The 25,229-nt window shown below is 37.1% G+C and overlaps 1 protein-coding gene and 1 pseudogene across 1 annotated transcript in view; both read right to left on the bottom strand.

Moving 5' to 3' along the window:
* Positions 1 to 5,514: 5,514 nt before the first annotated feature.
* WIF1 (WNT inhibitory factor 1) overlaps positions 5,515 to 25,229 on the bottom strand; it is a 59,892-nt gene continuing 40,177 nt past the window's right edge. The window contains exons 4-10 of the mRNA XM_016139911.2: positions 21,137 to 21,277; positions 20,399 to 20,494; positions 19,314 to 19,409; positions 15,487 to 15,582; positions 10,036 to 10,131; positions 9,435 to 9,530; positions 5,515 to 6,364 (exon numbers count right to left, since the gene is read on the bottom strand). Coding sequence (XP_015995397.1) covers positions 6,243 to 6,364; positions 9,435 to 9,530; positions 10,036 to 10,131; positions 15,487 to 15,582; positions 19,314 to 19,409; positions 20,399 to 20,494; positions 21,137 to 21,277 — 743 coding nt within the window. The 3' untranslated portion in view covers positions 5,515 to 6,242. The remainder of the gene's footprint in view (positions 6,365 to 9,434; positions 9,531 to 10,035; positions 10,132 to 15,486; positions 15,583 to 19,313; positions 19,410 to 20,398; positions 20,495 to 21,136; positions 21,278 to 25,229) is intronic.
* Positions 22,673 to 22,791, bottom strand: LOC118614888 (annotated as a pseudogene).

Genomic DNA, 25,229 nt, shown 5'->3' with positions numbered 1-25,229 from the left:
AATCCCCACACCAGGGTTATTATTACTTCTAAATTGTTTTGTGATCTTTAGCAAACCCTAGCCTCAATGTCTCCTTTGAATTAATAACCTCCTCACAGAGATGCTGTGAATCAAATTTTCCACAGAAACTTTCTTTAAAAACTTTGGAATGCTACTTCTGTGTTGGGCTAATAATGTTCATTACTGGAAAGCCACCTTATTGGTTCTCCTATTACTTCATTCTGCTAGGACTCTCAATAATGCACCTCCATAAGATGTTAATTTTGGGTTGGCACACATGTAAAAGCGTGGACACTTGGCAAAGCCAGGGAAGTTGCAACTTGCTTCAATTTCAACCTGATGGTCTGTTTCAAAGGTCATTTTTTTCTTCTAAAGTTGCAACCGCTCTAGTAATTTCCTTTAGTATGTTTTTACTCATTTAGATCGAGACAAGTTGTCATGGAATAACCTGTGTTCACATCATCATTTCAAGGATGGCTTAAATGTGGAGCCAGGATGGCTGCAGCCTTGAGGCTCACCTCGGCTTGTTACTCTGAAGCTGCCTTCTCGGTCTGGTTTTGGTTTAAAAGCAAGGTAGTACGTAATCCAAATAAACAAGCCAGGGCAGACTATGCAAATGACTGAAAAGCAAAGCAGCTTTCAAACTCCAGTCCAGTCGGGTACTTGGAGTTTAGCTCTTATTACACAAGCCAAGGATTCACTATTCAACAACGTGCCCAAGGGACTAGGTGCCTGTGGCTGGCTTGCTTCTGCCCAGGCAGCATTTGCTCCTTCCCAAAGTGTGTTGTATTGTAGGCTCAAATGCAAACTCTGAGCAAATATTCATCTTTACGAAGTAGGAAAATAATCACAGATTTGCTTTTTAGTTTTGGGTGTTTCCTTGAAGTGAGGCAAGACTCATTTGGGCTTTGGAGACATTTGTCTTTGGGGTTTCTGGAGAGTGTCATAAGTCTCTTCATTAAATCAAGCTTCCATGGGTGGAGATGAACTTAATTTTTGTCACAAGGTTTAAGATCCCAACTCCAGCCAGGTTTCTGCCTTTCTGTCTTCTAATAAAAAACAGCAGTTATAAGTTGGAATAACCCAAGATTATCTTTTCGGTTAAAACGGATTGTTCACAGAATTCTGAAAAAAATATCTTTCCCTTGTGAGCTATAAACTTAAAGTTACAAATTCTTTCTTTCTTAAGCAGGAACTGAGGTTCAAAGAACCTGACTGGATTGAAGCATAGGGCAATAAATTTTGTTCCCTTAACTTGCCCTCTACTTTCTTTCCTATTTTTGTGTTTGCAATATTAAGACAAGAGAAATTCAGTAAATGGTCACTGGTTTAGCTGATTTGATGAGTAATGAGTCTTCCATTCTCAAGACTTGGGTTCTTACAGTCAGCCATGAGGCTAGAACTGAAAGGTCCCGGAAAGGCAAGGAAGAGCTCATTTGGCCAGTGCCTAAGCAGAAGCAGATGTTTTTACCTAATCTTGTGCATGGACCCAAGAACTTGCTCCTGGACAAGGCCAGCTTCATGGATGTGTTAACTATGCAGTTGCACAGGGACTCACACTAAGAAGGAGTTGGTTTAATATTTTGCCATCACCATCTTTAATATTTTGCCTCACCATCTTTCACTTTGTTCTGGGCCCCTCGAATTATGTAGCTGATCCTTCTCCTGAATTATAGCTCCCTGCTTGCCTCCTGCTCTTCTCTGCCAGCCATGCCCTCCAATTCAACCTCAGGGACATGCTCCAGGCGGGACTGTCCGGTGTCATGTCCACTGGAGTAAGAAGCTGGGTTTTCACCCTGCAGTAAGTCAACTTTCAATGATCCCTCTGTGGATTTTATGAATTATTTGTCATCTCATTGTTTGTCATATTAGACTTTTGAGAAATGCCAGGTAATTTAAAAGTTGTGCAAACTGAATGTGATTAAGAGGAGAAATGTGTTATCAAGGAAAAATCCTACAATGCCGATGCTTAATAAAAATTAGTTTCCATTTGTAATTTTTATACTCTTATTGACACTAAACCAGTAAACAGGTGCAAAATCAATTTACATATGGAGTTCACATTAGAATTTTAAAAACTGTTATTGAACACCTGAATACTTTGTTTTATGATGTCAGTTTCCTGAATATGGTTTCTATTTTTTTTTTGTAGTGAGCCATATGGAGGATGTTTATTCAATATACTTATTAAATTTTTATATTTGTACCACTTGCATAAACTGCTTAAAAATTATGATGACGACACTCCCGTCTTTGGATAGTCATTTGTTTTCCTTCCTTTTCTTTCCTTTTTATTGCCTGAGGAAATTCTTCTGAAATGGCCATGTTTCTCATTTACCCCATTTAAAAATTGCTCACCTCCCAGTATCCCTTTCTCCTCCCCTACTTTGGTAGAAATGCTTTTATTAAACTGTGCTTTATTGTGATGATTTGTGCCTTCTTAAAGAATATAGAAACAGTCTTGTTCGTTATTACTCTGTGTAATTGAGAGCATTGTGTGTTACCTCTTTATGAGAACCTACAGGAGACATTGCTCTCTGCTCTCCGTTGGAGCAGAGTAAGGGCTAGCTCATCTGTGGCTGTGCCTCGTGTGTCAAGTTAAAATTGTGTCATAAGGCTTACTGGACATAGAATTTGATGGGAAAAAATTTAGTTACTAAAACTATTTTTCAAAAGGAGTACTGATATGGTTGAAGGGAATATTTCAAGAAGTCACTTGGGGAAGTGTTAATTTCAAGGAGCATGCTCAAATAACAATATGCTCAATAAACTTTCCTCTGAGTAGCTTGGAAGGATTTACCTAGAAAGCTTTTGCTTGCTGGGAAGGGCATAGAATTTTTGGGTCAGAGACAAATTGCTTGAGACGGTGGATAAGAAGTGGAACTCCGTGAGCCCCCTTTGTTGTTTTTAACCTCTTATTCGTGCAGTTCCTCTATAAATAAATGTAGAGGAGATATTTTAAAGAATATCAACTTGAAGGGATGTCAAAAGGTAGCTTTCCATTTCTTACATGTCTTGATCCAGCCCAAATATAAATTCCTTGTACAGTTTAACTTCTCCTGAGCAACTAGTTCGTTTTTGTGTTTATGGTCTTTGGGACTCATAACGAGTCTTGGTTTCCTGTTCGAGATGACTAGAGCAGAGCTTAGAGCTAAATTTACAGTCTGCTTCTCACAAGTGTGCAGGGAGTCCCCTCCTGGATCCATTTGATGATCTAACCTTTATTTCCATTTGACTCGTTTTTCTTACTCATCCTCTCTTGTCCAATGTTATACATTTCAGACTAACCTTAACTCCTCACTATTTTAACTTTTAAATTACTGTTTAGAGGTATTTTATATATTCTCCTCCTCTTCTTATTCCTCCTCTGCTTCTTCCTCTTCCTCTTTTCTGATAACTTCATAGGAGTAATAAGTATTTCATATCCCATATTATTGGCTTTTGTTTTAAGAGCTGGCCTCTATTTTTATGATTCTGCATAACAAAATAACCAAAGGGTACATTTTGGATGAAAACTCATAATACATATGGTTATAGGGGGAAGGGAAGGGAGGAAGTGTTCAATCAATTTGCCAAATAATAAAGGCCATACTGTTATACAAATAAACATATACATAGGTAGGCAGCAAGGGATTTTAACTATATATGGAATCTAAAAACACAACAAAACACAAGTGAATTATACTGTACCTCACAGAAACAATTATATATATTTATATTTTTTATAAAAAGTAATTCAACATAAAATTAGTATTATTCATTTATAACTAATTCTTAATAAAATATTAGCCTCCCCTCCTAACTGTATTTCCAGGTGCCTACGAGGCATTTTCCACCAAGATGTCCCAAAGACACTTTAAACTCAACGTCTTCAAAACCGAACTCACCATCTCTAGAAACTGTCCCCCCACCCACACTTGTTCCTCTTCAGTCATTAGCCTCAGTATCCAGATTCCTCTTTTTAACTTCTAGATTCAATCAGTCATCTAGTCCCCTGCTTAAGATTTGAAATCTCTCTTGAGTGCAAACTCTCCTCTCTGATGCTAAAGTCATTTCAGATCCTATTATCTCTCCCTTTTACCTGAGGTCTCCCATGGTGGGGGAAGGGGGAGGACGGGGGGGTGGGGAGATTGGAGGGGAATGAAGGGTGGGGGTTAGGGAGTGGATATACTCCAGTGCATATGTAAAACCATCTTTTGAGTAAGTGAAAATATTAGAGCTTCTATTTATACTTTTATCTCTTCTTTTTAACATTTCTTGCCTTTATAATGCATATATTGGTAGTTATGCATGTAAATAAATAAGTCATATATACATAGGACTATGTTCTCAAATATTTCTAATGGGGTATGCAATCAAAATGGTTTGGAGATGACTGACCTAGACCATTGCAGTTTGTTACCCTGCTTTCAGTCTAATTTCCCACTATTCTATTATTTATCTATGAGTTAATATAAGTAAAGTGCTTAGAATAAACTAAGCACTATATAAGGGTTAGCTATTATTATTATTATATTATCATCTTATCCTCATATTTAACTTTCTGTCGCTTATATCCTCATTATCATGGAATTATATTTTTACCTAAAAGTCTTAAGTTGGTTCTCATATTAAGATTGCAGGGTTAGCTCCCTGGCTCCTGACCAAATTTGCCAAGTTTGTGCAACCATAAGCTGACACTCCAGACTCTGGCTAGTTAGAAAGATTCCTGTGGTCTAGCACCGCAAGATTTGTTCACTCTGTTTCCAGCCTCTTCTTTGATCACTTCCTGTAACAGACTTCACTTTCCTTGATCACATAACTGGTCATTGCTACTCTCTAGCATAAGAAAACGTGTAGACCTTGGAATATCTATGAAATAAAGTCCACATTCCCTTGGGAGAATGAGAATAAAATATGTTGGAAAGTTGCTACCTAGTTTTGCCTTCTAGTGTATTTGCTGAGAAAAAGGAAAGAGAAAGAATAGCAGAGCATTAAGTTTTTAGAGTCAGACAGCATGGATTGAAATCTGTTCCTATCTTGAAACCATACCCTATCATGTGTGATCTTGGATAAACTGCTTGATGTCTCCATGACTCAGTTTTCTTACCTGCGAAAGGGCAAAATGACACCCGTCGCATAGGATTATGACACATAATGTTCTTAGGAACCAACAAATTTTGGATAAGTGATAGCACTTTTCTATTTGTGACATCCTGACACTATTAGAAAGTCTTCCACTAATAGAATATTTAACACATTCTACTTAGAGAAGACCTCTTGAAAGAAATGACAACTAAGCTAAGAGCTTACATAAATACTAGCCTTGCGGGCCGTGGCAACAGAGTGTTGTGTAGCTTGGCTAGAGCAGAGACAGAGAGATGGGAGAGAGAGATGAGTTTGGAAAGCTAGGACAGGGTCAGAGAATGGAGGAGCTTCTCTTTTTTCTGGTGCGGCAGTTTTAACCATGGCTCAGTCGCAACCAACTTTATTTCCATAAGATGGCACAGGCAAAGACCACGCCATACAACACTCTGAAAACTAAAGCAGCACCTTTATTTTATACATACAAACAGTATAAATTGTTTATTATGTAAGAGCTGTGTTTTGTTTACAATATATTATATTGCTTCAAGCCAATGTCAAAAGTTCATACATTATATTCCCTATTTTACTGTGTTTACAATATATTATATTGTTTAAATGCCACTACCACAGTGTTATTTCTTTTCTTTTAATAGTGAATTCTCTGGAATCATAGTAAGGTCAAAATATATTGTATTGAAAGTTTAAAAATAAGGGCAATTTAAAAAACATGAAAATGTCTAAATACATGACAAAATGTGAAATGCTGTAACTTCAGCACCATTAACTGCTTCATCCAAACCCTTGCAATGTATGCATATTTGTTCCATTTACTTTCTCTAATATAACCCTAACCCCTCGACACCATGAATGCACTGTGACTTTGGAAATTATTTGCCAACTACACACTGAAAGGACGAAATTTTAACCTGATCAACTGCCATAATATAAAATCTGTCCCAAAACACTGAAACAAGAAAATCTATACCATCATGCTATAGATGTACTTAGAAAACTTAAAAGGAAGAGTAAATATCAGCTCAGTGATTTATAATGAAGCTAATAAAATTCAGGCCAGTATTCTTAACTGTAATGAACATTATTTGAACATTCAACACATGAAAGGTTAACAAAGGCTATGAACTTGGTGTAACTTAAAACGTTTCAGATGTCGGAGTTCACCAGATGTAATTGGATTCAGGTGGATCCTGCCGCTCCTCCGCCTTTTTAGGTGAAGGCGTGTGCTGCCTGAGCCGGCTGCCTGCTGGCCTCAGGGCATGCATGAGGCTGGCTCCGTACCCTGCAAAATTATTCACAGCTTAAAAGAAAAGAAACTACAAAACAGGCTCTTCAGATTCATTATTAACCATTCAAATAAAATCCATTTTCCCTTCTCAACCCAGAGTGAAAGACTACAGCGACCACAAAAAGCTACCTGATTGAAAAGATGTTATGAGCTCAAGATCTGTGTTAAAAGAAACCTATTTTACTAACTCCATCAAATCTGGCTTCCATGAAATATCTGACTCACTATGTATTTTGGCCACACAGAAACTCTTGATACAAAGTTTGGATGAATGTGATTGAACGGACGAATATTCTCCACCAAGGGCTGCTAGGATCTAGCACTGAGGTCTTGAATGTAGGGATACTTCTGCAGAGGATTTGATCATTGATCCTTTTCATTGCACTGCAAAACCAGCCCCGACTACATTGATCCAGTTCAAAATAGCAACCTCCACTCTTCACATAGATCATATGCTCGGGTGTGGCTATTGCACTTACACAAAATAGGAAATTCGTAAGAATTAAGAGCTTCCATTATAATTATTAGAGACAGGGTTATGATTTGAACTGACTCCTTATCAATGGAGATTTGTGAGTTTGGATCAAGGTGGGCATCTATTCATTTCCAGCTCAGCTGTCATTAAGTAGAGTGTAACACTGAGTTATACAACTTGGGACCTGCCTTGCTCCTTCTTGTGAACTTTTGGAGGTACTCAGGCACTGATTTATTCTTATTGATTTCCTATAAATCATCCAAGACAGCAATCACATTGTGAAAATTTGTCTCCATCTTCCTGTGCATCAGTGTCAAGTTTGACATTTCGTTTGTTCCTTATAGTTTTTAAATGCAAGCATGCCATTAAGTAACTATTGAGAACAGAATACTTTGTTCTCGAATGTGTTTCTTTGGATTGTTAGTATATAGGCTAGTAGCTCATGGAGTGGCCAAAATATGAGCCAACAATGTGCTGGAGTAAATCTCTACCCTGCTGCTTTCCCCGCCACCCATGAAGCCCAAACCTCCCTGCTGGTGAGGGTGAGCCAAAGCAGAGAAGTCTGTCTCTAGCACACTCCTCCCCACTGAGATGTCTGGGTGCCTGGGACCTCCCAACGTGTCACCCCACTGGGAATCTGTTCTTAGAATTCTTGTGCCTTAGAGCTTCCTTGTCACCTCCCTTCAGTCAAAACAAACCTCATTCTTTTTTGCCTGATTCTTTTTAGCTCATGTATAAAGTGGCTGGGTGGCCTCAACCTGAAAAGCACATTTGTATTTTAATCAAGCACCAGTGCATCTTCTTGACTTGCAGCACCTTAATCTGAGGAGGTACAATGATGACGGAAGCTTTCAGCAGCATGGTCTGCAAGTGTGGATGCTATCTGGGTACTGGCAGACCTGTGAGTATCGCTCATCTATACTCCATGACGACCCCTCACTTGCCTTCTTTTTGGAAGAGTAACTACATGTGTCAGCAGAAACAGTGCCCCTCGTGCTGTCCTCTTATCACTCTTGGTGGTCACCAGGCTCCCGATGTGAGTCCCAGAAGACATTTATAATTGAGCCCTGGGATGTATGGTCTGGCCTCACCCCAGGCCTGAGGACTTCTCCGATTTTGTGCCAAAACTCAGGTTTTGTATCAGGTTGAGGGTAAAATAAAGAGTTTGGTTTACTCTTTTCCAAAACAGCTCTAGAAATGGTTTGTTTTCTATAAGTCTTTAGGTCGAAAGGGTTCCTGGTAGGTATGTCCTAACTGGGATGCCATTCAATCATTACCACCTGGGTAAAGAAACTGTTTTCCAGAGGAGCCACACTTCTTGTTAAGCTGTGCCCACCTGAAGCCAATTCAATCTACTATGTAATCAATTCAGTAGGTGAAAAAGAATAAAATCAATGGCTTAGTGTAGCCTAGACCAGACTCCAACTATCTTAAAATAAATAAATAAACATGTATACCTACATATAAATGTATTATATATATATAAGAATACGTGAACATTATAAAATATGCACAAAATAAGAAATTTGAGATTGAGATTATAGAAATACAAATATTTATATAGTACATATGCATTTATACAAGTGTAAATAAAATAATATAAAATATATTTTAAAACTATTATTTTTCCTCAATATCCTACTGATCATTTCCACATCCACTGGACTCCATGTACCTCCCTTTGGAGACCTTTGACCTTAGAAAAACATCTGATGAGTAAGTGATTTGTTCAACTTGTGTCCATTATTTCGGAGACACAACCTGGACTTCAGTTATTGAAGGGTGTTGTATGACTGAAGGCTTCCTTTCCTCAAAGAAAAGTGGACCGTGGGTTCATGCTTAAGAAACTGCATTCTGACTGCCAGGTGTATGGAAACTGCACTGTTCATTTGGTTCACCTGTTAACTGACTGTACCTCCCACTAGGACCGAGGCTCCACCAGGGACAGCCTTTTCTGTCTGTTGATTCTATGTCCCCAGTGCCTGGATTCGTACTTAGTGCAGAGAAGATACCAATCAAAATGAAATGGTTGCATTCACAAGGTTCATTTTGTGTATAAAACAGGCCAGTGGTTTATTATCTAAATTGCTAGCTCATTTTTGATAGTAAATTTGGAAAAAATGCAACTCAATTATAACATCTCTCCCATACTTCATAGACCTTTTCCTCCCCTCAAAAGAACTCATTTAAAACACACCATAACCAATACAATCTAGAGATTTTAAAGAACAAAACTCTGAATGTTTTATGTGCTAGTCGGTAAATCGCGAATGATAAAATCAGGTACTAATTCCACATTTGACTTAAAATCTTACTTTTACTTGTCATTTCTTGTGTTATCAAATCGACCTGTTTTACTAATGTAACCTAGAAAATATTTGTAGTGATATTTTACAAATGATCCATTCTCTTTACCCTCTAAAGCCTGGACTCTAAAATTTAGAGAGTTGAGGGCGACAGGAGGAAGCATGGGGAGGGAATAGACAGAGGAGGGCGGAAACGAAAGCAGGGCTGAGTTATACATTGTCTGTTAGTCTCCAGGGCCAAGAAACATGAAAGAGGCCGGCTCCCCAGATGGCTCCCACTCACTTTTATTGCAGTGTCTTCCATGCCAGCCTTCTTGACACTGGCACTTGTTGGGTTCATGACAGGTTCCGTGTGCACCACAGCCAGGCTCGCAGACAGCTAGAATCAAAAGAGATAAAAAGAATGTTTCCTGAGCTTTCATTTTTCAACAGAATTACGCAGCTGCTTTTCCTGTAGTTCTTTAGAATGTGTTAGTTTTGGCTTCATCCCCTAATTCTTTTTTTCTAAGTTAATCTTTAGTTACAAGTCGGTTTGGGATTTACTGAAAAAGCCCTGAGAGTAATCTTAAACTAAGCTTGATGCTTCTCATTCACAAAAGACACTCAGCAGGATGTTGAAACTGCTAGGCAATGGAAGTTTATTTTCCTGAAGAAAACTCCTAACGGTTAAAAAGTTCAGTTTCGTGCGTGAATGTGTCTCAGTTTTTTATATGTGTGGATTTCATACATCTTTGGTCTACATACAGGAAACACATACATCAGTGAAGAAAGGTTAATTATGATGTCCAGGCAACATGCAGTAGGCACAGAAATCATGCAGTCCAAGACTGCTGCTACTTTGATTATTCTGTAACCCAGACTGATTATGTATATGAGGTACTTACGCTTTGAACAGAGGTCTCCTTGGTAACCCTTGGGACACTTACATTTGCTTTTACCAATGCATTTACCTCCATTTCGGCAGGGTTGTGGGCATTTGCCTGAAACAGACAAGAATGCAAATAAGGAACTCGGTGCTCCATTCAGACATAATCACATTTTTCAAAGATATCTGCAATGCTTGGAGAGGATAAATGCGTTTAAATGTTGGTTATTTCCTCTTATTTCAGATTTAATCTGACTTTGATATTGTTTGAGTTTTGTTTTTAGGACAAACAGGCTAGTATTCTTATGATTTTGGATATTTATCTTTTACTGTGAATGAGTTACTCGAAAGCTGTATTTACATTACTTTTTTCATAAACGGAATATTTTAACTGATTCATAAACACTGACAATTTAAGTTTACTAAAAGTTAATACAGAAACGATCTTTTCCTATAAACGATCTTTTCTCTGAGTTTTGATTTTTGAATGCCACTTTTTCTGAAAACAGGCCTATACTGGTACCTGATGACGTCTGTCATAGCCTAATATTCTCCAGAGAACGGGCTTGCATGTAGATAGTTTATTTGGGAAAGTGATCCTAAGAAACAGGATAAGGAGAATGGAAGAATGAAACAGGGAAGGAGGGAAAGCCAATACAAAAGTATGTTTGCAGGTGGGCCATCGCTGTGGCAACTGGGCTCCATCCTGCTGGGTCCTTCTTAGGAGCCATGTAGATGGCACCTTCAAGACGTCTACAAGAAGGTAGAGGGGAGCATTTATTCATCAGCAGCTGTCTCCCTCTGGTCAAAGGTAGCATCATGGGATAACTTCCTTGCGCTTTCATTTTGCAACTGTGTGAGTACAGGCTATATATATATTTTTAGGACTCAGTGGAGTCTCTTGGTGGAAAGTGAGAGAAGTATGGAACAGCTAAGATGGGTGCAGTCAGGTTATACCTGTGCAAAACAGGTTGTCATAGCAGTGGCTGGAGTGAAAGGCTAACTGAGGATATGAGATGGGGCACGAAAGGTGCCCGAGACCACACTGCTGGGAATGTCTCAGATCCTGATAATACTTCTTTCTTTTAATAATACTTGTTTCTAATAATAATTTTTTTCCTAATCATTCTTTCTTTCATCTGTGTGCCAAATGAATATCACTAATGTTTTCACGGATCTTTGAATCACAGGATTTTAGAGCTAGGATAGGACCTTAAATGTAAAAATTACGTAATAATTTTCTTCTTATTCCAGAAGCTACTTATTCTTTTTTTGTAATCTGGAATTTGCTATCCTAAGGTTGAATTTTTTGAAGAAGTAGGAGATAAAGGGGTGTTCACCCAGAGATGAAAGCGCATCCTGTAACTGGCATAATGATGTTGCAAAGAGAGCAAACAGCCCTTAAATTTTGGTAGTGGAAGAGTCTGGATGTTTTGTTATTGTTGTTCTTGTCCTTTTTTTTTTTTTTTTCTACTTTAGCAGAACATTCATTACAAAGGCCTCAATACATAAGAAGAAGAAATGAAATCTTTATCCTAAAACAACCCACCTTTCATTCTTTAAGCTCTTTTTTTTTTAATGGCCAAATGAAGCTTTGAAAGAAGTGAACTATATATTTTACTGGCAAGCACTTTGCTCGACAAACACGAAATGAATTCCACATGAAAATCATTTTGCTAAAAACACACTTTTCTTTTTACTTATCCTTAAGGACTTTCTTTATATATAAATTGGACAAAACAGGATTTAGTCATGGTGGAGACACTATTAACATAATGCTGAGATGTTAGAGTCTCTCAAAAACGCGGAATGTCATTAGACCTTTAGATTTTTCTGATGCAGGGGTGTTCCAGAAACAGGTGTTAAAACAACCTTACTAATAGAATACCACCTTTTCATTGACCATTAAATATCCAAAAGAGTCCTTTTTTTTCTAGGTTTATATATAGAGTATAGAATTTACTATTTGGTCAAGATCCCAACTCTTACCTAAAGAAAAGAAGTACCTAACTCTGAATGTCTTTTGTATTGAAGAAACAGCTGACATCATATACACAGCTTTGGATCATATCACAGTATTCTGCAATGGAGAATGAGGTTTTCCAAGTAACCAAGATGTGGGACAATAATTATATGATAGAAAAGATAGAGTATTTATTGTGCATTACTCAGTGAGCCCAAATTTCCCCATGTCCTATGAGAAGCGAACTTGGTAACGAGAGACAATGCAGAAAATGACTAGTGGAGAGAACCTTTTCACTGACTCCATGGGTCTTTTCATTTTCTTGGTAAGTGAGGCGCCTTAGGCTCTCTGCAGCCAGGAAGGGGGACATTGTCTGCTGGTTATCATACAACAGAAATGTGACTGCAGGCAACAGTTTGTGAGAGTCATTCATAGATCAAATCTCATGAAGCCGAAACCTCATGAAGAGCTGATTGTTTTAAAATTCAGAATCCTGTAAATGACTTCTTTTTCCTGAAAATATTTTGCAACCAAATTCTATCCATTGAATAGTAGAAAACTGAGTCAATTTGAGATATTACCTAAAAAAGACTAAGGATTGCCTAAAGACAAACAGATTTGACTAAGTTTAAACAGTCAGCATTTTTACTATAACCAGTTAATAAGTCCAGTGAGAACAATGACAAGGTGTTGACAATTAATAAAGACATTAGACTTCCTCCACTCATCGGATTGTGGGATAACTTAAATGTGCTACTCTGTTTCATACAGAGAAAAGATTAAAAAGGTTTATGATGAGTACCAACAACGATCATCTCTGGATCTTAGGATTATGGGTGATTTTTAATTGTTTTACCCAGTATTTTAAATTTTTTACGGAGAACTTTTATAATAATAAGAACTCATTAAGTTATTTTAAAAACCCATTATAATATAGTATAAATAATTTGTGTGGTCTTATTTGTTAATCTGCAAGTGTATCTCATAATCAAGTCAGAATAAACTTTAAGAAGATATCAATCCTGATAGAGGCCAAGAGAAATTAAAATATAAATAACAGTAGAATATATATTTTAATTAAAAAAAGACAAGAAGTAACACGTGTTGGCAAGGACGTGGAGAAATTGGAACCCTTGTACATTTCTGGTGGGAATGTAAAATGATACAGCCTACTTGGAAAACAGTTGGACAGTTCCTCAAGAAATTAAACACAGAGTTAACATATGGTCTGGCAATTCTACATACACCCCAGAGAAATGAAAACACATGTTCACACAAAAACTTGTACATGAATGTTCATAGCAGCATTGTTCATAATAGCCCCAAAGTGCAAACAACAAAATGTCCATTAACTGATGAACTGATACAACAAAATGTGGTTGGTATATCCATACAATGGAATATTATTCATCAGTTAAAAGGAAATAATGATACATGCTACAACATGGATGAACCTTGAAAACATCATGCTAAGTGAAAGGAGTCAGACACAAATAGCCATATATTACATGATTCTATGTATATAAAATTATCAAGAATAGGAAAATCTAAAGAAATAGAAAGTAGATCAGTGGTTTCTAGGGCCTTGGGGAGAAGGATGGGGAGTGACTGCTAATGGGTACAGGATTTCTTTTGGGCTGACGACATGTTCTGCAGTTAGATATAAGTGATGCTGCACGATTTTGTGAATATACTTAATTGTAGACTTTAAACGGTAAATTTTATGGTATGTGAATTATATCTCAATTTAAAAATAAGAATATATAATTCGATTTTTTTCTTTATTACAGCAGAGGCACTTTTCTATATAAGATCCATTTCTGTATTTTTCTGGTAATGTGGTTCCTGTAAGATAAAGTTTTCTAAAAGGATTTAAATATAACTGGTGACAGGGATAATCAGGAGCTTTCAAAGGCCCACATTTTTGGTGTAGCTAGGAAAAAAAAAACAGAAATAGAAAATATTGCCTCTGCCAATGGAAAGGTCATAAACCTAAGGCATGAAAGGGCATACTTACATGATGAGAAATGAGCCCATGAACAAAGATTCATAAACATGAACCAACTAACTATGTAAAGTCTGAGAGTAAATACAGGGAAATTGAGGGGAGTAAGTTCACAGATATCTTTATCAGGGCTGGGTAACTAAAAGAACAGAAACCACATCCTGACAATTAATTACATATTCTATGGAAACTTCAGAGGTATTTCATTTGAACTCTATAAAATAAATAAATAAATAAAAAGGTTACTTCATCTACTACTCATTAAAGTATAAAAACCTGCAAATAAATTAGAGGTTGAAATTTAAAATAGGAAGTCAGTATTATTTAATTCTGAACCCACTACGACTTCAGAAACTATGGCTGTACCAAACACAGTGGTGTTTTACAGATATACGGCTGGAAATGAAACTGCCATATCCAGAACTTCCAGAAGGCAGGAACATGGCGCCCTCGGCAGACGTGCTCGTGTTGTTTTTGTACCTTCCTTAGCGGAGCTTTGATGTTATCTGTCCTCTGGAACATAAGGCAGTCTAGGATGGGGCTCATTCCTGAATTTAATAGAGAGCTTCAATGGCTTGCTGAGGGTTACACGGGTCGTAGGTGGCAGAGCCAAGACAAGAAGTTTGATATCCTGATTCCCAAAACCATGATTGTCTACCACATTCTACCATTAAATTTTTTCTTTTTTTGTATCAGAGCACGACAAACATAGTGAAGGCATAATATGCTTCCATCTTAAGTTTACAGCTCAAGTAATTTTTTTTTTACATAAATAAACATTCATAAGACACTTTATCAATCAAGAAATAGAGAATTTTTGGCAACCCATAAAGTTCCTTTGTGCCCCTAACCTCTATTCTGGTTTCCACCATTATCCATTTGTTTTGCCTGTTCTTAAACTTCAGAAAAATAAAATCACACAGTATGCACTTTTTTTGCATCTAGCTCTTTTTACCTAATAGCCATACAATGCACTCATGTTGTTGTGTGTTATTAGTTCATTCTTTATTTTCGCTGTGTACCCTTTTTCTCATTCTTCTTGAGTCTATCCTTTTCTCTGAGATGGGTAATTTAGCTCAGTTTAGTTTAGGAAATGTGGCAGAGAAAAAAAAAAAAAAACTATGCATGTAGGTAGATAAGCAAATCCTAGCTGTCCCAAAGCTCAGGTCTGCATTTCTAGGCTGAAACTATGGGTCTGAACAATGAGAAGGGGACAAAACCACCAAGAATAATGCTACATGCTGAATAACCCAAATCCAGACAAAACTGAGTCAGAGAGCGTTTGCTCTGAGTCATCTGAGCTGAGCTTTGTCACTCTTTGCTCCACCTTTAGACAAAATGAACGGGGACTGAATCTAGTGAAAAGAAACCATTAGCCTGAGAACTTAGACAAGCTATTCACTGTCTCTGGGCTTCAGATTCCTCGCTGATAAAATAAAGGGGTTACATGGAGTTTCTAAGGTCCCCAAAGGTCAAAGAGAATGAAGAAGAGCAGCACTCACTTATTTCACACTGTTCTCCCTCTAGTCCTGGAGGGCAGATACACTTTCCGGGGTAGAAACAGGTCCCTCCATTAAAGCAGGTAGTTGAGCAGTTTGCTGTTAGAATGAAGAACAGGGTATTGCATTAGACAGTGGGTTAAATCTTTAAAAAGTTCACAAGTCCGGTGATACTTCTGAGGCATTCACTACTCGCTGGTTTACTTATGTAGTAAGTAAGCCACTTCACAAATACAAGAATTGTAACCAATTGCTTGACCATTTGCAGACTCTGACAACAGAAGAGCGTACCATACACATTATATAGTATCCGCTTAAAGGGCTTTACATCTTTGTGAAAAGAGGCACGGTGTGTAAAAAAAAAAAAATGATCTTTTTAATTTTCTTATAAATATCTACGCCCTTAAAAGGAAACACTAAAAACCCACCCCACCCCTACTTTTTTTTTTAAGATAAAGAAAGAGGAAAATGGAGAAAACTTTCAAAGTTGAATTAGATAAAAGGAAGAGAAGTCATAAGTATTAGCGCCCGACAAAGGAGAAAGCAACTTTTTTACAGAATAAGAACAGAGATTCATCTTATGTCATGGGAATTATTTTTAAAAATAGATTTTTATGATTTTTGGAGGAAAGAGTAATAATATTCAGGGAAAGACAGCCTGTCAACCCTCATGAGATCCCACAGGCAGGGAAGTGGCAGCAGCATGAGCCAGAGGGATGAAGAGCTGGGATCTGTTATCGTGGGGGTCCAATTAACTGGATTATCCAGAGAAAATATGTTTGAGTCATCCTGAACCCTCTCTCTTGGTGTCAACTTCTGGACTTTGACTGCCCACTGGAACCTAAAAGAGAAGGAAGACAGAAATGGGGACAGGAGGAGAACAAAAATCTAAAAATAGACAAGTTGGCTCATTCTATAAAGAGATTAAAATAAGAGCTTGCATTCTCAGCAATTTCAGATATATGGCCTATTTGTTCTTGTCCTATATAAAATAGGCCAAAGTTGACTATGGATGAACAAAAGCTGAAGTAAGCTTCCAGTGGGAAAGTCAGAAAGGAAATCCAAAAGTTACAAGAGTATGCTTTCTTTGTGGAAAAGAAATCCAACTAGAATGTCCTACGCACATCATACTTCTTAAATGATAAAGCTTCTTGTTTAAAATCCTAAGTGTCTCCCAGTGTATGACAATGCTGTACTTGCTTTGGCAAAATCAAGCTTCCTGATGTAAAAGGGAACAGCAGCATTTGGGTGTAGGATTTAAGATTTGGATTTAGGAGAACCAGCTCTTTGGGCTTCCTCTTTGCCACTTGGTGCCAGCCGGGTATTGTTAGGGCTGGACGGTTGTGTTTGTGTGTCCCGTCTCCCTCCTTGTCCCTGTTTCTCCTGGTGATAAGGAGAGATGGGAAAACAGCAGGATCAATGCCCGCTCGGCCAGGGCCCTCTGGGCACTATCCCTTACTAATGCGTAGAATGCAAAAAACCTGGGAGCTTATCTGAAAGTTATAGAACATGACAAAGTTGGTTATAGAATTTGGCCATACCCTTAGTATGTGCAGAGTGTTTTACTGTCCTGACCAAGCTGTTTTAGATTTCTATTATGTGACGATTCTTAACTAAGAAAACGAGCCAGAGATTGTAAGTAACTTTCATGGGAACTGAGGGTACTCTGGGCCAGGGCTAAACTACTCAATTTCTGAAGTTTGCGACTGATGTCCCAAGAGCCAGTGAAAATTAACCTTTAATCTTTCTTTTAAAATGTAGTGTAAAGGTCCAGATCCATGCCTATAATTTCAGAAGCTTTACACCCCCTCCTGGACAATAAAAGCATTTCTTTGTTGAGGTAGTAAAAAAATTATTTTTTAATGTTTCCAGATCTCCAGTGAGACCAAGTGGAATTTCAAGAGATTTTTAAAAGAACAAAAAAACATTGGAACCTAAAGAGGAGGAAAATCTTTCATCTGAAAGGTAAAATATTACCGAGTGTAAAATATACTGGAATACGATATTCTCCTTCAACAGCAACCATGAAGCGTTTGTGACACCAGACCATATCAGAAAAACATAGGCACTCTATGCAAACTACACCAACAGCAGCCACATCTGCATAAGCAGACCTCACAAATGGTCTCTTTAAACCTGTTCGTGCATGAGTTCTTCATCCAAATCTCTGAAGGATTTGCTTTATTTCCTAACAGTTTCAAGATAACATGAGTTTAATTCTGCTTCAAGAAATGCCCAATTTTGAAATAGCAGAGATGTTGAGTGCTAAATTTAGACACGTAAAAAGAAGATTCAGAATAAAAAATTTTACTCACTGGCTATTAATTATTATCAGTGTCATTAGTGCTTATTTCCTATAAATATAAATTATAAAATTGTTTTTAGTCCAATGCTCTGGTTTTAAAAGGTTACAAGAAATAAAAGGTAGAGATATTCTCACACATTAGCTCAGTTAGCTTAGGGGTTGGGGACCAGGGGTCAATGGCTCAATTTCCGGTTTAGAGATGGAAAAAGCGTGAGCCACAGATAGATCAAGTTATCTGTGTAGATCCAGAGTCCCTCGCGGAGGGACCAGGACCTGAGTGTTATCATGGCCCAGTGGAAGAGGTGAATTTGGATCAAGCTACTCAAGCTTTATAAACCACATTTATCTGGGAATGTGATGGATAAAACTTTACATATCTCAGAAAGTTGTTGAGAATAAAATCAGATAACTGTATGAAAGTACTCTGTATATCAGAAAAGAGCAAGAAACTGAAATCACTATTCTGACTCATCTTAGGGGCTTTTTCTTTTACTTTTTCTTTATTTTTATTAAAAGCTACTTATTTCAATATTAATTGGTACTAACTACATTATCACTAAAGAAACATTTCTCAAAAATAATATTGATTCTATTTCGAGCATATATTTATTTAAAAATAGTGCTCTAATCACACAATAAGCATTTTTGACGCAAGCAAAATTTCATTGACTATATATAATTTGCAGGATATTATTTAATTTTTTTTTCATTAAAGATGTGGACGGGCAAAATAGACAGGTAGCTTGTAAAGAGTATGAATCATTCAATAATTTTAGGACCAAATGTGAATCCACCTTCTGAGAGTAAAATCTGGCTATAGTACTAAATCATAGGAAAGAGGAACCAGATGTCTCGAAGATGTGATCTGTAAGCAGAGCATTGAGTTGTGAGGTCAGTGAACTTCTAGGCCAGGCAATTTGGAGCAAGTCGTTTCATTTCCATCTTAGAAGCTCACCCATAAAACTAATTTAGGACCTACCAAAACCCATGTAGCAGGGACAGCTAGTCGTTCATAAAAAGCCATGCTCCTCCCCACCTCCATAAAGTTGTCAGTGACAAACAGCTGTTCAGCCAGGGATGACATCTCTCCTGCCTGCATCCAGGTAGAACCATGGGGTTAATTCTGACTTATGGAATAGGTGTGGAAGTTTTGTGAGTCTCTTCTGAGCCAGTTTTGTTTTGTTTTGTTGTGTTTTTAAGCAGTGCCTGTTCCAATCTCTTCCTCTGCTTATTGGCTGGATCCAGAACCACAGATGGAAGCCACCTGGGTTCTTGAGTCACTGTATGGAGAAAAGCTCTCTTGCTCCTTGACCAGGTATTCCTACACTAGAGCATTCTGTGAGTGAAAAGAAACTTCTATTTTGTTAAGCTACACTAAAAGTTGGGGTTAAAGTTATTACAGCAACTAGCTAAGTGATATACCCTACTTACAGCAATGTTATAAAGAGTGATGATATAAGTATACTTCTTTTAATCAAACACTTAAAAACTAAAAAGAACCTTGTTCTTAAAAAGAAACTGTTACCTTTATCACAATTGACTCCATAGAATCCAGGTGGGCAGATGCAGAAACCAGGAGTGACACAAAGCCCGCCATTCATGCAACGTGGTGTGCAAAGGGCTAGTAGAGAGAGAGAACTCTGATTAAGGCCAAATAGGGTTTTGCAGCAGGACTACTTTAGAAATGTCAATAATACAACAGGTCTACATTTTCAAGTTTGTGGTTGACTCAGAAATGGTCACTCCTTAGAGATACAAGTTCTCTAGATTAAAAATTATTTTTGTACTGTAAATCAGACTTTTTTTTTATTTCAGACTTTTAAAAACCAATTTCATATAAAAAATTTTGGAATTGTTACATTTGAAGGGCTGATTAAAATTTTCCCAGAATTATTATTTCAACTAAGATGTAATCTTCTTAAGAAGATCTATAAATATTTTTCCTGCCTTATTTTGTTAATCACCTAATCCCAAAATAAATGCAAACAAAATTTTTATTTCTTAAAGGTAAAAAATATTTTTATTATTGTGGTCAAATAGGTTCTTAGTATTAAAGCGACCTGTAGTAACATTTTTGTGTTTCTCTCTTTTTTCATTAACTTTCTTACTGGCAATTTTACTTAAATGGATGAACTCACTGCACAAACGATACTCATCCTTTTTTCTTTTCTCTTTTTTGCTTTATAGTAACTTCACAACTCAACTGTAGACTTAATTGTGAATCAAGCTACTTTTAATTGAAGTAGATACTTTTAAATCAATCATAATATTAGCTTTTAAAATGCAATTTAAGTAGAAGGAGAAAACTTCAAAACTTTTATAAGATTATGCCAAAGCATAGTATATACAATAGTGAATTTTAGGGAGGAGTGGTCACAAAGTATGTATACATCGTGCCAAAGTTTTCTGCCCCTGTCACCACATATTGGATCCAACAGAAAAACACTCCTAGAAGAAATACTTTCCAATGGCTCTTCTGTGGCTTTATAAGATTTCGCCAATTCTTATAATGTAACCAGAAAAATAATTTCAGGGGATGTATTAAAAACACAGGTGCGGCTCCATTTATTAGGAAGCAAGCAAGGGCATCTGGCTCTCTCTGTTCTTTACCTTTCTCACAGTGAGGTCCGTAGAATCCATCAGGACACTCACAGAGGTGTCTTTCATTACAAAAACCTCCATTTCGGCATCCTCCTGGGCATTCAGCTTCACCAAAGAGAAACATGGTTATATAAACACCTTTGAAATCATGGTTGGTGAATTACAGCAAGCATGAAGAGGTTAGTGGTCATTTTTACCCCAGTGCATCAATGATCATAATTTATTAAAAGTCAATACTTCTCCCACTTTCTCCTATACCACTTGTATTTTACTAAGTCTTCTTCAAAGTAAAATTTTGCATCTCTCAATCTAACTTCCAACAGTAGTGGGCTCATGAAAGAAGACAAAGCAAGCTTTATTCTCCTTTCATCTCCACTTATGAATCTACTGTAGCTCCTTAAATTCATACTGAAATAGGATGACTGATAGTACCCTCAGTATTCATTTTCAGAGGGGGGAATGACCTTTCAGCATATCTTTAGAGCACTGAAAGCCTCTAGAGCTTAAATTTTGTGCTGGAAAAGTCTGTATCAGGATGGGAAAGGAGCCAGGCCTTCATGCTTGAATGGGCATCCAGGGCATGGTGATGAGGTGCCTTTGTCTGGCAGAGATGGTGGCTCCCTGTCCTCTGTGGAAGTCAGCAGCACAAGGTTTGGGCAGTGGAGATGGGTAGTGTTGCCTTGACAGGTGGCAGTTGTGGTAATAACTGCCAACCTTGCTATGAGAACCCGGAGCAAGAATGATTACCTTGTTGACATGTTTTAAAGAAGATAGCATTTTGAGGTGTCTGTAGGATGGTATTGCCTTCAGAATTCATTACAATCACATTGACTTCAAATGCTGCCACTCCGTCCTGTTTTCCAAGACATGGGAAACCAACTTGAACAACTAAAGAAAAGAAAGTATGGAGAAAGTTTATCTAGTTGATTCGAGTTTTACAGAAATCTTGGTAAGCGAGACAAAGAACAGAGCAACAACATTCATATTTCATTATCTGAAATTCTTGTATCTCCCTTGGAGTAGGCAGTGTATTTGATCACCCAGGTATTCTCCACAGAACTTGTACATCATGCTGGGTGGAGAATGAATGACCCTCATTAATTTGTACCCGCTATCATGGAACTGGGAATATTTTGTTGGGAGTCTGGGGTTAAATGATCTTAAAAAGCTTTTGTCTAAAAACTAAAGGTACAAAAAATCATAGATTGATTAATCAAGGGAAGAAAATTTGTGGGCACCTTCACCAGCCTCTATATAATCAAAAAACAAATAGCTAAAAATCAACATTTTAGAATCCATTAAATGAAGCCCTATAAGCAATGCCCCACTAGTTTATTTTTACTCTGTGCTTGAAAGTGACAAAATATCTTCTTTGGAAATATTCTATAACTCAGACTACTCCAGTCATTGGACTGAGTTAATGAAGTTAATATTTCCCAGGCTATTTGTTAATATTTAGAAGTGTCCATATCTAGGGGATCTAGAAGAGAGTTTGGTATGATGAAATAATCTCATGATAGGCTTTTATCTAAATGGCTTAAGTTCCTGAAAAGGAAACACTTTGTTTTTGTGTGTCTGATGATCACTTAGGGTGTGTAGGTGGTGACTAAGCAAAGAGTGGGAGCCAACAATGTTGCTGCACAGAGAGGACAAGCCCACCAAGTGTGGGATACCTACAAGTCAATGGGTGGAAACTGTCTCAAGTCATTGGCTAAGAGACTGATTATATACATTTTTAAAATCCACTATATTATCATAACATATCCACTGGGGAAGACTGGTCTAGCTGAGCCACTAGACTTTAGATCATCCTCATAAACAAGAAGCAATATTGTTAATAGGTATATATATAAAATTTTGTTTTGTTTCTGTCTGGCAAGTTGTGGTTATCGCCAAGTTTGGGAAAATCATACCAAGCCAAGAAAAATCCTTTCCTATTAGAGTTTTTATTAACCCTTCCCCCAGGCTTATAAGAACAACATGAGCTGAAAATCAGTCTGCTCTTTTCCATAAGGCATTGCACATGAGCTATGAAGTCTTCTTAACGTGTTTGGCAACCAACAACCCCTCTCAAAGTCTTGGCATCGTCAGTGTTCACTACTGTGCCATTTTCAAAATAACACATATTTCTAGTTCTCCTGAACCTTAAGATGTGAGCATGGCAAATAATCAACTAAATTATGAAAAGGATATACCGACATTTTAACAGAAGTAAAAAGAAAGAAAAAACCAAAATTGTGTCTAAAGTTCCACAGTAAAATCATAAGTAAGATGAATGAATTACGCCTCCAGCACCTGGTCTTCCTTGGTGGTCTTCCATCCAAGTACTAACCAGGCCTAACTCTGCTTAGCTGCCGGGATCAGATGGAATTGGATGTGTTCAGGGTGGCATGGCCGGAGACAAGATTAATGAATCTTGTGTACGAAAATGACACTTTAGAAAACATAAAAATCCATCGTGGGGATTTCCATTACAGAAGAAAGCAGAGGTACTGACAAATACTTTCTTTCACTTGTCAACTCTTCCAATATATTTTCACTTTGTTTAGTTATAAAATTTTATTTATCTTTCTCATGACTCTTCTGCATCGTAGGCCAATAACTGCCCTGAGGTATAAAAAGATGAAAGAATTGAAAGGATACTTAAAAGTAGAACTTTTAGAATCTTTCTCACCACATGTCATCATCCTAACTATTATTTTCCTGGACCTTATTCAGCCTCTACTTTGCAGCCCATCTAATTCTTTTTAAAATGGCACTTTAGTTTTATTTTTGCTTTTGGAATCTTGGTATAAAAGAGAAGCTGTTTGTACGTAAATTCATTTGTTTATCAGCATTGTCAAATTTTAAAACATATCTTGAATGTTAAATATCAAAAACTGTCTTATTATATGTATGGGAAATTTAGTTAAGAACAACTTCTATTTCGTCCATATTTTCAGATGTGGTAAAAGCAAACCATTTACAAATCTGGTTAAATTATTACTACATGTCCACATACTCCAGTCATCAGGAACAACTTCTAGAGGGTTTGGGCTGCTCACATAAAAGTGTGTTATTTGTTAACATGGCCTCTACTCAAACCTGTGGTTCTAAAAAATATGGCTCGAAACAATCCCAGGGAAGAAAAACAAAGATGCAAAATCCAATAGAAAGTTCAATGAGGAAAATACACTATAAGTAACTTTCTTTAAGGGCTTTCAAGATAAATTTTCCCCCCTAAATGTTTAAATACAAATTCGAGTCAAAATACAAAGAATTCATCTATTCAATAAATATTTATTGAGTATTTATTATGCTGGTCACTTTTCTAAACACTGAGGATACTTTAGTGAAAATGACAAATAAAAACCCCCACCCTTTTTGGTACTTATGTTTCAGTGATTTATTTTGAAGACATTTTGTGATAGTAAAATATTTTAATTATTTAAAAATCTAGAAAAATATCCATTCATTCATTTATGGATACTTAGGTTGTTTCTGTGGCTTGGCTATTGTAAATAATGCTGCAGTAAATACAGGGGTGCACATATCTTTTTTAGTTAATGTTTTCATTTCCTTTGGATATATTCCCAGGAGTCAAATTGTGGGATCATATGGTAGTTCTATTTTTAATCTTTTGAGGGACCGCCATACTGTTTTCATTGTGGCTGAATCAATTTACATTCCCACTAACAATGCACAAATGTTCCCTTTTCTCCACATCCATACCAGCATATGTTATCTCTTGTCTTTTTGTCACATTAATTCTGACAGGCATTTACCTAATGACTAGTGATGTTGAGCATCTTTTCCAGTATCTTTTGGCCTTTCATATATCTTCTTTGGAGAAAGGTCTACTCAGGTTCTTTCCCCATTTAAAAATTACTTTCTATTTGCTATTGAATTGTATGAGTTCTTTATATATTTTGGGTATTAACCCCTTATCAGATATATGGTTTGCAAATATTTTTCTCCATTCCATAGGTTTTCTTTTCATTTCATTGGTGGTTTCTTTTGCTGTATGAAAGCGTTTTAGTTTGATGTAGCCCCACTTATTTTTTATGTTATTGCTTGTGCTTTTGGTGTCATATCCAAAAAATCATTACCAAGACCTATGTCAAGGAGCATTATTCCTGTGTTTTCTTCTAGGAGTGCCATGGTTTCAGGTTGCACTTTTAAGTTTTTAATCCATTTTGAGTTCATTTTTGTGAGTGGTGTATATGTTAGCCTCATCTTCAGTAATTTACTTTGGTGAAAGGTGTGCTCTACTCAGACTGGATTCCTTCCAGTTCCCAGACATGTGGCGCATGTCCACAGTGCCCAGACTGCACTCCTATCCTCCTGCTTGGAGTGTTCTTTCTCCTCTTTTCTGTCTAGTGTCCTCCCACTCACTTTTCAAGACCAACCTTAAACAGCACTTGCTCTCTGTAGCCTTTCCTGAAACCCCCTGCCTAAATCATTTCACTTATATACTTCACAAACACCTCTCTATATGATTGCATTATGATATAATGTTTTAATTATGATTCTGCATCATTCGCTAAGGAGGAGATTTTCAAAGGCAAAGACTATCTTATTTGTTTTTGTAATCTCAGCACCTAGTATATCTTCTGTTGAAAACTAAGCACTGACAGTACAAAGATATACCTTATAAGAAACACACCCATATACCTTTATACACACAGGCACTCACTTGCACATATACACGTGCATACTCACATATACAGAAAGAGACAAAAACTCATCATAGACAGTGAGAGATACAGAAAATAAAAATATTAACAATGTACACTCAGAAAAACATACACAAAGAATAAGAGACACCAGAGGCAGAAAAGGCATCAGCTCTCTGTTTCCA

This window comes from Rousettus aegyptiacus, unplaced genomic scaffold (assembly GCF_014176215.1).
Source record: "Rousettus aegyptiacus isolate mRouAeg1 unplaced genomic scaffold, mRouAeg1.p scaffold_m13_p_2, whole genome shotgun sequence".
NCBI classification, from domain to species: Eukaryota; Metazoa; Chordata; class Mammalia; order Chiroptera; family Pteropodidae; genus Rousettus; species Rousettus aegyptiacus.
Note: the sequence above shows the minus strand (reverse complement) of the source record. Positions and strands in the feature narration are given on the sequence as shown.